General features: G+C 40.5%; 1 protein-coding gene across 2 annotated transcripts; it reads right to left on the bottom strand.

Moving 5' to 3' along the window:
- Window positions 1-1725: 1725 nt before the first annotated feature.
- LOC114665038 (uncharacterized) lies at window positions 1726-16853 on the bottom strand. 2 transcript variants are annotated; one of them, XM_028819405.2, is made up of 6 exons: window positions 15999-16852; window positions 10366-10553; window positions 8222-8391; window positions 6223-6504; window positions 4909-5187; window positions 1726-2274 (listed from the first exon to the last, which is right to left on the bottom strand). In XM_028819405.2, exons 3-6 carry the CDS (start codon window positions 8364-8366, stop codon window positions 2174-2176), a joined length of 807 nt encoding a protein of 268 aa, XP_028675238.1. In that variant the 5' UTR covers window positions 8367-8391; window positions 10366-10553; window positions 15999-16852; the 3' UTR covers window positions 1726-2173. The 2 variants fall into 2 exon arrangements, with proteins under 2 accessions (XP_028675238.1, XP_028675239.1); XM_028819406.2 differs by lacking the exon at window positions 10366-10553 and having other exon boundaries at window positions 15999-16853.
- Between the last annotated feature and the right edge of the window lie 227 nt (window positions 16854-17080).

Consider the following 17080-nt stretch of genomic DNA (forward strand, 5'->3'; position numbering starts at 1 on the left):
AGTTCATCTCAGCTGTGTTAAAACTCTATGTTGCCATCATAAAGTGTTTCTTCCCAGATCATGTCTCTTGTAGAAAGGCCTCACTTTTGACTGACTTACTTTAATAGAAATCATGTCTTTATAGAACAGCACCAGGACCTGCCACAATTCAGTGCAACTATCTCTCAAGTCAAGGCTGCACTCGGAGCCTAATCTGGGATCTTGAGTTGGTTTGTCATGTGGTGGGTGCGGCAATGCGTTGTATCAGCACATGCTCCTAACCTCTCTCTTTCTCTCATTATATTTATCAAGTCTAATTGGTGTTCTTACCTCTCTCTCTTTCTTATTGTATTTATCAAGTCTAATTGGTGTTCTTGTTAAGCCATTTCCTAACTACAAATCTATCAATACTCTGAGCCCACAAAAATAATTGACACACACACACAAGAATAAGGGACATTTTCAGTGCTTATTCACTACCACAATACATTCTAAGCCAGAGATTGGAGCTGTCATTCACATTTTCTCCCCTTTTTTTACCCTCAGAAGAGATGATTGAAGGCAAGAGGAACTACGATGATTTCCACCAACACGCCTGCCTTTTCCTGTCAGGAGCATATTTAAGAATGCCACCACCAGAAGGAGTCAGTCAATCTATGACTACCATCTAAAGAAGACATCAGCACTGGCTGCCGATTGTTTTTTGGTCAGTTTATCAGTCAATTACATGGGGTTCATCATGCATTACCCCAATTCTTCATCTTTGTCTTGTTCTCATTCTTACACTATGAAATTGATACATGAATCAGGATCCTATTTTGGTAGCAATAGGAACAAAGCAAAAACAAACCCTAGCCTAAACCCAGCCTATCACAAGGCAGATTCTCTCATGATGGATACATGAGTTACCACTTATTGTCAGAACTTAAAGATGTTAGAAACCACTTAGAACGGTTTAGAATATTTGTTCATGTTTGTATTATTTGAAATTAATATTTATTTATATTTTATGTTATTTTAGTTATATATTTTGGTAGTCATTGTCACTTGTTTTACACTGATTTCTAGGGATGCTTGTTGCAGTAATGCCACAACGCCTACAGCAATTGGTGACATTGTATTCACCAGATTATTTAAGACCGAGGCGTTGCAGATTTACACCATCTGAACTTGAATAAATAGACTCAATCTTGCAGAAGTATGCAAAATGGTTTCTGACTATTAGATCCAATGACTGTGGTTTTGTTCTTCTCCTTAACATGAGTTTGCCAAATCAACCAAACCCTTCTTGTATTTTGGTTTCAGTTTCTGTTCCAGCAGTTCACTCAGAAAAACAAGGACAGGAATAAATATTTTTAAATTGTATTCTTGACACTCACTACTCTGGAGTATTAAAAGAAACCAAAATACCTGTGGAAAAAAACACACAAACAAGAACTGTGCATTTCAGTAAAGAACACATTTCTTTCTCAGCTCCATTGTGCAAGTGTGGCAGTAAATTAGGCAGGATGCTTCCTAGGCAGTTACATTACCTGGTCTGTGAAACAATGCCTACAATTCCCCCAAGCTCCTCCTCTTCTCTTTTATACTCTTACGTTTAGTGCATACCAGTTAATCTACAGTTTGTCTTACACCAGGCTTGTAAGATTCATTTTATTACCTTGATGTGCAGTTTAGAAAAGTCAAAGCAGTGAAATATTTTATAAAGTAAAGTTGGCTGTTCTTTACATCTGTTGGTGAGTCCAATATCACAGGTAATATTCACAGTAAATTAAAGTCACTTCACATTTGGAAATTAATATTTTGACAAAGTAATAAAAAATCATAAGTAAAATTCTTAAAAAAGCAATGTTAAATTATGGTGAGCATCATTCTATGCCTCCCACCGACATGATTCAACCTTGCAGAAAGCAATTAAAGCAGCAGGACCCTGAAACTGTCTCTTGTGTTGAACACAAAGCACCTTCACAGTCATTTAAGCACCTTGGTTTTTTAGTTCTGCTCCTCTTCTCGAATTTCTCAGTGTCACCAGGCAACAAGAAATAAGTCCAACACAACTTAATGCAAAAGACCAGTTTTAAAAGTTACAAGCCAAAGTGTTATAAAATGAACCTTGTGGCTTCTCCTATGGACTAGTATTCTGGACAGGGTTTGTCTGATTTCACTTCACATTTTTCTGAGTAGATCCTCTGTTTCATGGGAAATTATGAAGAATAATGATAACCCCATGGAATAATAAGAGGGCTTGAAACTGGGCAAAATGATTCCTTTCATTTTTTCCATTTTTAAGTATTCCTTAAAAGACAGAAAATGTTTATTAGTATTGAACATTTCAAGCGAAATAAATACACAATATTAAAGATGTTTCATGCAGAATTTGTTTCATGGCTGAAAGTAAAGTTTACCACATTTTTGATATTGGAAAGGAATTGCAGAGTAAGAAATAGGGAGAGAAAATAGTATTTCATTAATATAGATAAAAAGAAAGAAGGAAAGAAAGAAAGAACTCTGAAAAGAAAGAAGACACAATTATTAAATATCTTAAAATGGGAGTTAATCTTAAAAAACACTTGATTGTGGACAAAAATACACATTTACCTTTCCCTAGGAAGAATTAAGATTCACCCTTCACTAATTCATTTTCTGATTCTGTTTTCCACAATATGGGGTGGTGTAGGAACCAGAATTTTTTTGTGATCAAGATGATCTCAAGTAAACAAATTGATACAGACCAGAAAAACTGAGAAGCAGAGTTTTAAGAAGACAAAGCAATAAAATCATCAGACGTTTCAGTTGCCAAGCACTACATATCTGAGATCAGAAAACATAGTCACAAAACTCAATGTTCAAAAACAAGCCAATGTAATTTTAGAATATTCTCCAAATTTCTCTAAACGGTACAAATAAAGTTCACACACTTTTAACTCACAACATGGTCAAAAATATTCAGACAGCATGACATCTGAATTTTCCCATGGGATTAATACTGGTTATCTAATCTAATCTAATCTAATCTAATCTAATCTAATCTAATCTAATGTTGCACAACAAGTAGCTCATATGTCTAAAACATGAGGCATCATAGCAAACAGTACCCAAAATAGTGGTAATAACTGGTTGGAACAGAAATTGATTACATCTTACTTGAAGAAGGGGCCTGAGTTGCCTCGAAAATTTGCATATTGTAATATTTTTAGTTAGCCAATAAAAGGTGTCATTTTGCTTGACTTCTTAGAAGGAACAGTGAAATAAAACAACAAAAAAAACATTTTTTGAATCCTGACAAGAGCCAGAAATAACTGATGGGTGAAAGGATTCCACCCTGAGCATGACACACATTGATAAGTCAATAAATCATACATCTAAAAACTGTAAATCAGATTAAAGTGGAGGGCACTTGCTGTGAAAAGAATTGTGGTGGTCAGCAAATGAATAGCAAGCATCTTTCAAAAGACACTAAGTATCTGGTGGTAAGTGCAAAAGTAACAAATTTTGATGAATGTTTTATGCAGGTCAGGTCAGGTTAGGGAGCATGCACTGGTACATCAAGTTGCTGCACACAACACATGTCAAAACAGCTCAGGATTCTGATTGGCACCCCCCCCCAGGCAGACACACAGTCCAGTCCCACTCTCCGAAAATGACCATCTATCTGCCGCAGCCAGGTGTTACATGGGTGTCCCCTTGGCCTAGTCCAGCCACTCAGGTCCTCAACAATGACAATCCTGCGAACCGTATCAAGGTCGGGGAATCGCGCCACATGGCCATAGTGACATAACTGACGGTCCCTCACAATTCAGGTAATGTGCCTCATTCAGGACTCCATGAGCAACCACTCATTCGACACAAAGTCAAATCCAAGGATTCTCAGAAGAGCCACAGTATCAAAGGAGTCCAGTCTTCATCTCAGGTCACTGGATAGCGTCCAGGTCTTGCAACCAAATAGCAAAACAGGAAGCATGAGGACTCTAAACAGTGTGACCTTTGGCCTTTTACATAGCTATTGGGAGCGTCACACACACCTTTCCAGCAACATCATGACCCCCCATGCTCTCCCAATCCGTCTACTGATTTTAGAGGAAGAGTCATATGAGACCAGGGCATCACTGCTGAGGTAATTAAACCTCTTGACAAGAGTCGACATTCCCTCTGCTGACAGACACACTGCTGATGGCTGTGTCTAAGAGGTCATTAAAGGCCTGGATCTTGGTTTTTATCCAGGACACTCACAAGCCCAGACACTCAGACTCCTCGCTCTCAGTCTCTCGAGCACTTCGATCAGAGCCTCCATTGACTCCGTGAAGATCACAGCATCTTCAGCAAAGTCAGGATCAGTTAATTTTTCTTCATCAACAGATGCCCCACAGCCGCTGGACCCCACGACCTTGCCCAACACACAGTCCATGCAAGCATTGAACAGAGTAGGAACAAGAACTCACCTCTGACAAACCCCAGAATCAATTGGGAAAAACACAAAGGTCCTGCCTCCACTCTGCACAGCACCCACAGTACCAGTATACAGGCTGGCCATGATACACAGCAACTTTGGGGGAATCCCACAAAGTTTCAGGATGTCCCACATTTTATGCAGCGATTTTTAAATTAAGTGTTTAAAACTCAAAACTGTGTTCAGTAGTTCAGTCACTGATTAATTCAGCTCTTTTCTAGTATGCTCAGATCTGCTTTCATTCATTGTGGGAGAATTAATTTTTATACATGTTAAGGAAACTTGTACAAACCTGTAAACTCCACTCATAAGGTACATGAGTCAGGGAGCCAAGCGCTGCAAGACTCCACATGCTACAAATGTTAGTCATTAGTCTGATTAAAATACATTTTAAAGGGTGAACATAAGAGATATAAAAAAGCATGGATAGAAGAGAATTTACTAAACCTAGCCAACAGGCTTGGACAAAAAAGAAGTCTTACCAGCTCTGTCTCCTGTAGCTGCATTGAAGATGCCAGAGGATGTATTAACTTCAAGATAATAGATGTTCTCATGCACATTTCTTAAATCATTTAAAGGCAGTTTTTCCTGTTGGAAGTTTGTAAAAGTCTTATCCCATTTAATCGTTCCATTCTTTTCTAGACTTTTCCAGTTTATATTGTATATTTGTAGTGTGTGATTGGCATCTGCACTGATGTTTGCGATGCATGTGTTCAAAGAGATCTTTACAGGATCTTCAGAGCAGTGGACTGTCATGCTTGCTGTAACAGTGAGAGAATGATACAAAGTCATCAATTAACAGTCTGTGGTGGACTGAATAAACACAACCAGGTGGCAATGGGCTTAACTTGACTTCACTGTAGTCAATATAACATTTCCTGGAACTTTGAGGCAGCAATGGAGACTTCTGCTCCACCACATTGTCATATGTGGTAATTAGTTAAGTAATTAAAGGATCTGAATTTTAATAAGTGTGGCAATAAAACTTTTAGGCAAACCAAAATAATAGAAGCAGCATCAACTGAATTTACAGCTTTATCAATTTATGGTTAAGTAAACTCTGTATCGCAGTTGATTTCTAACATTGTCAGAACAGAGCTAGAATGAACCATCTACAGTAGATAATGATTATAGCAGTTATGGGATTGAGAGTTGCCAGTTAAGGTGGTTTGGGCATGTACATAGGATGCCACTGGTCAGTTCACTGGGAGAAGACCAATAGTCAGACAAAGTGGTTATATCTCTTAACTGGCATGATAATGTCTGTGAAATCCCAAGGGAAATGGTGGCCAAGATAGCCCAGCTCAGTGAGTTCCCCAACTCTCACCAGTTAAAGAAGAAGGATGAAAATAATGATGATATATCTTGTTAAAAAATTAAAATCAACAGCTCCCGTGGGTGAACAATAACAGCCATAGGGTCTGCACCTAGGAAAGTAAAGGTGACTTACTAAATAGGGTTCTGCAAACCTGGGGCTTTAAGTTTTTTTAACTACTGGACCACAATTCTAATAATGAGATAACACATCATCCTTTATTTTTGGGGAAGCGTTTCCTTTCAGATTTTTTCTTCTTTGGCCTGCAGCTTCATCTGCTTCTAACACTGCCCACTCTTCAAGCACCCCCCCACCCCCCATATCATTTTAAGATAACCACGCAGTGGTCTGCACTCTCTGAAGTTACCACCTTCAAACACATCACAGTATTTACGGTAATTATGTGAGAAAGTCTTTTAGTCAATTTATAATATACTGCTATTGACCCTCAAGGAGGTCATTTGAGTTATTTCATACTTACCAAGAACAGCCACATTTATTTTACTTGTGTATTCTGACATCGTCATAGGTTGAACAGATAATTCATAGGTTCCTTGATGTGCAAAGGTTGCTTTGCTTATTTTAAAAGATATGTTGTTTGCTTTGCTTAGAGAAACATTCCAGGGAGGGTTATTTTTAAAACGCCATCTTACTTTCACATCCACGTCAGATGTTGCTTGAATGACTACAGCAGAGCAGAAAAGCATAAAATGTTCACCATATCGGACATTGATGCTGCTATTGCAGTTGAATTTCACAAGATCTAGAAAGAATGAAAAGTCCAATGAGAAAAAAAAAGATAAAAATCACAAGAGGTGCAACCAGAAATAAGCATCTTCAAGTTCAAAGCATGGTTCTGTTAAACAAAGACTTGACTCTGGATGGTATGTAGTGCTCTGTACAATTGTAATTAATAAGACAACAACCCATACTGTGTATTAGTCAAACAACTTCCACACTAGACAGAAATGGAGAAAGTTAGCAGTTAAAAGTACAAATTTGAAAAACCTGGGAAAGTCAGATGTCGGCATTGATATCACTTATTATTCTCACTAAATAAACATTTGTGTTCATGGATCACACATGCTTGACTTCTGTTAATTAATTACATCCTTATTTTCTAGTGCCTTACATGGTGACCTCAATTTAAGGCACTGTTTATGCATATTTTCACTTTATTTATAATGTATTTAAAACTCCATTCAGTGATAGAGTTGAACAGTGGCTAGTGCCAGAGTTTGCTTGTTCTTGTCCTTGTTATGGTTGGATTCCCTGTTTTTCCAGTTTTCCTCTCATGCCTCTCCATCAAGTTAATTTAAATTTTAACCTGAACCTGTGCCCATGAGTGCGCCATTGCACAGAGTGGGGTGACTTTCTATTCCGGGTTGATCCCTGCTTTACACTCATGGACAAGCCTCATCTCCCTGTGACCCTGTAATGGATGGATGGATGGATGGACAAAAAGAGTTAAACTGTGTGCTTGATTGTCTCTTGAAATGACCTGAAGACCACTCTGGGGTTGTTCTCTACCTTGTGCTCAGGTTTTTTCTGGATAGACTCTAACTACCCTGTAATAGAAAATAAATATTTAAATGGATGACTTTTAAAGTGAACTTTTTTTTAAATGAATGAGAGTGGATGTTTGCCTAATTTTTTATGTGATGTAATGATCTGGCGATCTTGAAAGGGTTGCTTCTTGCTTTGACCTAATGCGGCCTGAATGACAAATCCCAACAACCTGAACTACAATTAGCAGAGTCAGATTATCAATGGACCACCTGTCTGCAAACATTCATAAGGGTGACTTATAATTTGTGTCTGTTCTCCAGAATCAAACCAGTTTTTAGAAACATTTAAGTATTCACAGGATGGCACGGTGGCACAGTGGTAGTGCTGCTCCCTCGCAGTTAGGAGACCTGAGTTCGCTTCCCTGCGTGGAGTTTGCATGTTCTCCCCGTGTCTGCGTGGGTTTCCACCAACAGTCCAAAGACATGCAGGTTAGGTGCATTGGCAATCCTAAATTGTCCCTAGTCTGTGCTTGGTGTGTGCCCTGCAGTGGGCTGGCACCCTGCCCATGGTTTGTTACTGCCTTGTGCCCTGTGTTGGCTGGGATTGGCTCCAGCAGACACCCATGACCCTGTAGTTAGGATATAGCGGGATGGAAAATGACTGACTGACTAAATATTCATTAGTCTTAAATTTTGCTCACATTCATATTTGTGCAACACATAATGAGGGAACATTAACTTATCAGTAGATAGCAGAAACTAATTTTAAAAAATAAGTGACTAAAACCAGAATTCTGTAAAAGATGAAAATCAGCATTAGATCAGGATGGAGTGAAAAGCAGCAACCCCTGTGCCCTGAAGGCTGACATTAAAACTGCAGCATACTTGTTCCCATTGATCACAGACTCCAACGGCAATGTTTATTAACAAATTAACAGAAATAGAAAATAGATTTAGGAATCAAAGACATACCTTCTGAAGAAGAGTTCATAGGCTGAGTTACAAATTGCAGAAAAATCCAGAAAAAAGTGCCACAGATGTTTCCCAGTGTATTTGTTTGTCTCATCCTGGAAATTCCTAGAAGCTGCCTCTTCAAAGCCAAGCAGATAAACATCATTTTGCTACGGGATCTCGTACTTTTGCTAGTTAGGAGATAAGATAAAAAGAACTGATCAGGACATGTTATGTTGGCCAACATTTACTGTTAACACATTCATTCTGGACATTGCAGAATTCCAAGTCTAATACAGTGGTAGCCAACAGTGACCTCTTGTTACATTCTTATTCATTCAATACCCAACGCTTGGTGAAAAACATTTCCTGGATGCTCACTTGCTTTTGGAAGCCTGACTGACTACCTCAACAACCACTGTGACTGAATGGCCAAAAAACTTTCTCTGACTCAACATGCACAAAACTGAACTATTTGGACTCTTAAATAGATCTCTTATCTTCTACTGTAGAGGTAATCAAAAATTAAGGTAATCAGATAATTTTACTTGTGTACTGAGATTATTCAGGCTGCTACTCAAAGACGAAACCTCAACCATGCTGTTACTTAGACACCCAGGATAAAACAGTGGGGTGGGCTTGAACACTGATTGCAGATAAAAACAAGAAACATCTCGTTGAGTCCAGTTCTGTAGCTAGGAGTACAGATTTCTCATCACTACAAAGTTTCAGCCAAGGTTATCTCTCAGAAGCACACAATTTACTATCAAATGCAGCTAAAGGTGTGAACTGGAATAATCTGGGAGCAACAAAATGAAAAGTTAACTCTAAAGGTTAAATATACACAGAAATCAGGCCTTTAACTCATTTTCACTATGACTTGTTTCAGTGTTGCACTTGACAGTAACTGGACCTTTGAATCCCTTATTTCTGCTACTATAAAGTTTTATTTTATTAATTGCAATACACTGTCCATTGTCTGACCGTAATATTTAGATCACATACCCTGTTTGTATCTCTTATCGGCTGGACTTCTGCCCCTAATGGTCTTGCTATGTGAAGTATCAACAGTTTAGGGCCATTTGGAATTCTCCTATCACAGTCTTAGCCCACACCAACTGTTGTGACCACAATGCCCCTCTCGTAGCACAATAACACTGCCTTTCTTTCACAAAATGCATTGTCTTCAAGACTGTTTGGTTGACTTACAAAGGTGTTTCTTCTTAAACCCTAAAGGTCTTTACTTCTTAAACCATATAAACTCATCATCTAGTCACAACCTTCTGGCAGCAGCCTTCTGACTTACTAAAATCTGTTTTGTAGCTTTAAAGCTGTTGTCACATCATGTGGCTTCTAGTCATTGGGTATGTCAGACATGTCAACTACTGTTGATAAACTTGTTTGATTTTGTAAGAACAAGTTGTAAATTAGTTGGAGGGTGTTGCCAGGCATGTCGTAATACGTTACTGGCTTCACAGGAGCATGTCGTTAAAATTGTGTAAATCAGGGGCATCCAGCTCCAATCATGGAGGGTCGCAGTGGCTGCAAGCTTTCATTCTAACCATTTTCTTCATAATGAGTGACCAGTTTCTGCTGCTAATTAACTTCTTTTACCTTATTTGTAATTAACTTGTTATTCAAGACACAGACCTCTCTCTCTCTTTTCCTTAATTGGCAGTCAAACAATAATGAGACACAAAGTGAACCAACATATGACCAGCTAACCTGAGTGCATCATAGAATATCTTAAAATAAAGTAAGGTGAAGGTCTCAGTAATGTTGATCTGCTAAGGCAACACAATGGGCCACCAGTCTTCAGTTCAGATTCCAGAAGTAATATCATGCTACTTATCAGTAAACCTCTTACATTATACATTCTAAACAAGACCTGAGAACCTTAAAAGATACAAAAGGACTAATGAGATTTCATAGTTTCACAGCCAGTCCATGGACTGACGTTAGCTGGATCAGAGACTAACGCATACTGCATTCCAACAGAAAGAAACCAGCTCTTAGTTGTGTTTCACAAATGTGAGAAATGTACCCTTTATGGAGGAAAATTTATTGCAATTGCCGGAAGGGATTAGTAGTATAATGCGTCACTATTATACATCATAAATTTTGACAAGTGTTTGTCCCGCCCCCCTGGCATTTCCGGTACCCACCATATGCCACCTGGGCTAGTTTGAGTGTTTCCCGGTGCTCTGGTCTCTGCCTGTTGTCAGGTGCGCTGTTTGACCAGCATCGGCACTTTTGTCAGTCGTGCGTAAGGAAAATGGTTGGCTGCTCTTAGCCTTGATCCTAAAAACTGGGTCTGTTCATCTTTGTGATCCGCGCTGGTCCTTCGGGGCCCCTGTAAGGTGTCAAAAAGGTAAGTCAGCAATTTGGGCGGAGTAGGCATCCGGGTCAGTATAACCTTGACCCAACTCTGAAGATCGGAATGAAAGTAATAACATCCTCAATCTATCTCAATCTAACTTAACCTAAGTTAAGTTGCGAAATCACCAGAGCATTTTAAGTATCATAGAGTGGGAAGGCATTATTATTGACTGTTGATTCCACATTATCACAAAGAATTGTTCTTATTGCCTTGGAAGTGGCTATTCTTAGACTAAGAGCAGATCAAGATCTTATTATGTAGTGCCAGGCAGGGTTGTTTTCTGCCCTATAATATCATATAAGGTTTATTCTACTCACGACTTTATAAAGGAAGACAATGGATACCTAGATTTAAGTATCATCAGCAAAAGGGTAAGAAGGATATGTCATGTACTGTAATATCCATCCATCCATTTTCTAACCCGCTGAATCCAAACACAAGGTCACGGGGGTCTGCTGGAGCCAATCCCAGCCAACACAGGGCACAAGGCAGGAAACAATCCTGGGCAGGGTGCCAACCCACCGCAGGACACACACAAACACACCCACACACCAAGCACACACTAGGCCCAATTTTAGAATTGCCAATCCACCTAACCTGCATGTCTTTGGACTGTGGGAGGAAACCAGAGCTCCCGGAGGAAACCCACGCAGACATGGGGAGAACATGCAAACTCCACGCAGGGAGGACCTGGGAAGTGAACCTGGGTCTCCTAACTGCGAGGCAGCAGCGCTACCACTGCGCCACCGTGCCGCCCTGTACTGTAATATTAGTCTTAGAATTTAATGTTAGAGTGCTCTATAATCTTAGTTGAGTAGGAGTAACAAAGCTACAAGAATCCTCATATTTGATAAAAAATATTTTAAAAACTTGAGAGCAGAGGACATGATGAAGCATAGTGGAATTCTGGGCTATGCTACCAAATGGCATGATCAAAGTTGTTAAAGGCCCTAAATCAAGATACATAACCAAGAGAGCATTTTTAGTATCAGAGGATGGAAATGTGTTATCATGGGTGGCACAGTGCTAGTGCTGCTGCCTCACAATAAGTAGACTGGAGTTCACATCCTGGATGTTGGGGTTTGTATGTTCTCTCCATGTCTCTATGAGATTTTCTCCAGGTGCTCCAGCTTCCTCCCACAGTCCAAACACATGCAGGTTGGGTGGACTGGCAATGCTAAATTGGTCAATGTGTCATTATTGACTGTTTTCTAAATTATGACCATGAATGTCTTCCATTTTTTCTTCACATAACATGAGATTTTTAAAATGTAACTAGAGTTGTGAGCCTGAAAAGGAAACTTGACACTGATCCATGTCATCCTTTATCATGTCCAGTTACTCCAGAAAGAGAGTCTTTCCTGGTGGCATCCCTCCTCGGGCAGACATGGAGATAGCGGGTGACATCATCCACGCTGCTGTTGCTAAACTACAAACACAGCACCCCGAGGCGCTTGTGCTAATCTCTGGAGACTTTAACCATGTGACGCTGGACAAAACATTACCTTCCTTCTCCCAGTATGTGGATTGTAACACTTGGGGAAATAGGACTATTGATCTACTGTATGCAAACGTTTAAAGACGCATACAGCGCCACCCCGCTGCCTGCGCTTGGGAAAGCAGATCATAACCTGGTTCTGCTTCAGCCTCACTACAAACCAAGAGTGAGGGAGCTACCTACAACCACATGCTCATTCAGGAAGTGGTCCCCTGAGGCAGAGAAGGCTCTGAGAGACTGCTTTGGAACTACAGACTGGGATATCCTGCAGGGATCATATAGTGAGAGCATTGAAGAGGTTGTTGACTGCACTACTGACTACATCAATTTCTGTATGGACATTGTAGTTCCAGTAAGAACTGTACGCTGCTATGCTAACAACAAGCCATGGATTACAAGTGACATCAAGGGCCTTTTGAACCAGAAGAAAAGGGCTTTTAAAGGTGGTGATCAGCATGAGCTCAAGCGTGTGCAGAAGGAACTCTGAGTCCAGTTCAGGGAGGCAAAGGAGCAGTACAGGAGAAAGCTGGAGCAGACGTTGCAGAATAACAGCTTGAAGGAAGTGTGGGATGGGATGAAGATCATCACTGGCTGCAGCTCGAAACGGGGTGCCACCATCAAGAGAGACGTGGAGAGAGCAAACCAAATGAACAACTTCTTTAACAGGTTTGCCCACCCTAACCCACTCTCACCTCTGAGTACTGCACCCTCCACACATCCTTCTGCTGATACCAGCATAGGAGAGACATCCCCACCCACAATTACAGCAGCCCAGGTAAGCAGAGAGCTGAGGAGACTTTGTGCCAGCAAAGCAGCGGGTCCAGATTGAGTATCGCCATGACTGCTGAAGGCCTGTGCATTGGAGCTGGGGAGTCCTCTACAGCATATCTTCAACCTGAGCCTGGAACAGGGGAGAGTCCCGAGGCTTTGGAAAACATCTTGCATCACCCCAGTCCCAAAGGTATCACGTCCTAGTGAGCTGAATGACTTCCGGCCTGTTGCTCTGACGTCACATGTGATGAAGACCATGGAGAGGCTGCTGCTTCACCATCTGAGGCCACAGGTCTGCCACGCCCTTGACCCTCTGCAGTTCGCATACCAGGAGAAGGTGGGAGTGGAGGATGCCATCATCTATATGCTACACCAATCCCTCTCCCACTTGGACAGAGGCAGTGGTGCTGTAAGAATTATGTTTCTGGACTTTTCTAGCGCCTTCAACACCATCCAACCTCTGCTCCTCACGGACAAGCTGACAGAGATGGGAGTAGATTCATACCTGGTGGTATGGATCGTGGACTATCTTACAGACAGACCTCAGTATGTGCGTCTCGGGAACTGCAGGTCTGACATTGTGGTCAGCAACACAGGAGTGCCGCAGGGGACTGTACTTTCTCCGGTCCTGTTCAGCTTATATACATTAGACTACTAATACAACTCGGAGTCCTGCCATTTGCAAAAGTTCGCTGATGACACTGATATCGTGGGCTGCATCAGGAGTGGGCAGGAGGAGGAGTATAGGAACCTTATCAAGGACTTTGTTAAATGGTGCGACTCAAACCACCTACACCTGAACACCAGCAAAACTAAGGAGCTGGTGGTGGATTTTAGGAGGACCAGACCCCAAATAGACTCTGTGATCATCAGAGGTGACTGTGTGTAGAGGGTGCAGACCTATAAATATCTGGAAGTGCAGCTGGATGATAAATTGGACTGGACTGCCAATAGTGATGCTCTGTGAAAGAGAGGACAGAGCCGGCTATACTTTCTTAGAAGGCTGGCGTCCTTCAACATCTGCAATAAGATGCTGCAGATGTTCTATCAGACGGTTGTGGCGAGCGCCCTCTTCTACGCGGTGGTGTGCTGGGGAGGCAGCATAAAGAAGAGAGACACCTCACGCCTGGACAAACTGGTGAGGAAGGCAGGCTCTATTGTAGGCACGGAGCTGGACAGTTTGACATCCGTGGCTGAGCGATGGGCGCTGAGCAGGCTCCTGTCAATCATGGAGAATCCACTGCATCCACTAAACAGTGTCATCTCCAGACAGAGGAGCAGCTTCACTGACAGACTGAGGAGATTGTTCCTCCCCCACACTACGCGACTCTTCAGTTCCACCCAGGGGGTGAATGTTAACATTATACGAAGTTACTGTCTGTTATACCTGCCTCGCACTCTAAACCTTGTACTTTTTAACATGCACTCTGTTTTTATCACTCTTTAATTAATATTGTTTTTATCAGTATACTGCTGCTGGAGTATGTGAATTTCCCCTTGGGGATTATTAAAGTATCTATCTATCTATCTATCTATCTATCTATCTATCTATCTATCTATCTATCTATCTATCTATCTATCTATCTATCTATCTATCTATCTATCTATCTATCTATCTGTCTATCTATCTATCTATCGGTGGTGGTGCTCCCATTCCCGTGATGCCCTAGGTATGAGTTTATTTTGCTTAATGGGGTTAATCCAGCATTACTTTAAAGGACCATACACGACTTCAAAAAGCTAAAACAGTGAAAGAATTGTTCGGTTTACTAAATGAAGTACATATTGGAAAGTGCATCGTCATCGTCATACAAACTTGTGGCTAAGCGCTTAATCAACAAGCTATCTTAATAATAATAATAATAATAATAATAATAATAATAATAATAATAATAATAATAAAGTGAAATGCAAAAGTCCTCAATTATATCTGCTTTAAAAAGTACGTGTAATGCGCAAATACAGCGAGAGTTTTGATTATACCGTGGCAACGCAGGGATTTTAGTGGTCTTTAAGGATTTCTCCTGCTATCTGTTTGACACCTTTTTTCGTCATCCAGACGCCCCTCTAATGTGTAGACCACTAATACAATACTTAACCGACAGACAGACTCGCCTCCATGCTTACTCGCACTCAGTTTAGAGTAACCAGTTAACTTAACACTTAAGTTTTTAACAGGGTTGTAACAAACAATAATATTTTCATGATTTTGTGGTTAAATAAATAAATAAATAACGTATATTTTTGAAATATCACATATAATTAAAAACAACCATAGAAAAAATATTAAACTTTTATCAGCATAAATATTTTATTTTAATATTCAGGAACTGCGTCTCATCTTGATTTGTGAATTTTGAAAGACATTGAGTTCCCGTTTAAGAACCACTGCACGTGATGGTAAATGCTGCGGATGTCATGGCATCTCTAGATAATACAGCATTTAATGTTAGTGAGTCACTGAATAGGCTTCCGCACGGCGGCTCTTTGCTCTGCAATAAGAATGGATGGATATACTCAAACGAATCTTCATGACAATTTCCAGCTCTTCAGAAGGTTACCTGTTTATCTCATCAATAAAGATCAAAGTATAATTCACTTCAGCGTTATGCATACAATATAGAAATGACTAAAGTGTATCACGTTTGCCATTCAACTTGCCCCATGTTGGGACGGGGGAAACTCAAATGCAATTTAACAAAGGAGAACATCTTGTCAAAACAAAAACCGAAATTTCAGAGGGACCAACGTGATAAAACATTGCGCACTGTCCGCTAAATGTCAAAATCACCATTTGTTAGACATGAAAGTGTGCCAAGTATGCCAGTGAGTCTGACCTATACGTACCAGGGCTGGGCCGGGACAAACTCAAATGCAATTTAACAAAGAAATTAGATTTGCTTCAAAACTGTGAAAATGAAAATGACCCGACACTATGTATCCCTTTGCACCCATGCAGTGGAAAAAAAATGTGGAATATTTATTTTTCCAAATAAATGATGGATTCTAATGATGCGGATTAAGGTAAAGTATACGTTGTTGTCTGTCCTCTTATTAGTATGGAACGGGCTTGCACAAAAGTAGCCAGGAGCGAATTAGTAGCTTCGAATAATAAACCAACTACACACGACTACCGCCTCGTTTCCTACCTGATGCCTTGCAGAATGCTTGTGATTCCCGTGTCGCTTTAGAAGTGATCCCAAAATCAATCACTCTCACCCGAAGCAGCTGATTACGAGTAAAATGGCAGCGTCTGATGTCAATGCTCTCCGGAGCGGAACCGATCTCCCGGGTGTTGTAAAATCTTACTTTCGATCTCGGTGACTTGGTGAATTTAAAATCGAACGCCAACAGGAAATCACCAAAAGGGCGCCCCACCTTCTTGTTGTCTGCCTCCACTCCACTCCAGTCCACAAAGCACCGCAGAATTCCACAACCATGACGCTAAAAATCCATATTTGAATATTGCAAGCTGAACAGTGCATTTCTTGGTTACAATATAGAGTCGTCTGAAATCACAGTATAGTCATTAGGATGAGGCGGTGCGCTACTCTGCCAGTGTGAATAGCCCCTTGTCCCAAATCAATAGCGCCAGCACTCTGAAAAATCCTTTTTAATGGCACTCAATGGTCCCTTTATAGAACTATTGATTGACAAAGCGCCATTTCATTCTCGGAAGTAGTATGGAGGACTATTTTGGACAAAATGAAATAAATAAATAAATGCGCAAATAAATTAAAGTTCTGTGAAATGTGAGCATAAATAAATAAATGTATCATGAAATGAAGCCTTAATAAATAAATGTACCATGAAATGAGAGCATAAATAAATAAATGTGTCACGAAATATGTTTTTTGTTGCTTATTTATTTATTTCATTTTGTCCGTAACATTCCTCCAAACCATCATGAAATACGACTTGAAATAAAACTGTCACTTTCACTCGTCAAAGTTGAGAGGGTGGGCTCTAACACACCCTCTAGTTATTGATTTGTTGAGTGTTACCTTCAGCCTAGAGTAATCGAACTATGAGCCATATGATTCTCAAGGTACCAAAGCGCATGCTTAAAGTTGTGCTTGTGAGTGTCCATGGCGAATATGACTGCTACAAAAAGTTGCCCAGAGTTGCTACGTGAAGCGGCAGTTTTAATTCAGGAAGCTCTAACCTCTTCATCCCCTCAGGAATCAGCACATGAGGTTTCAGCTGTAAGTGCCCCACTTGATAGCCGAAG

The sequence above is a fragment of the Erpetoichthys calabaricus genome, chromosome 14 (genome assembly GCF_900747795.2).
Source record: "Erpetoichthys calabaricus chromosome 14, fErpCal1.3, whole genome shotgun sequence".
NCBI lineage: Eukaryota > Metazoa > Chordata > Cladistia > Polypteriformes > Polypteridae > Erpetoichthys > Erpetoichthys calabaricus.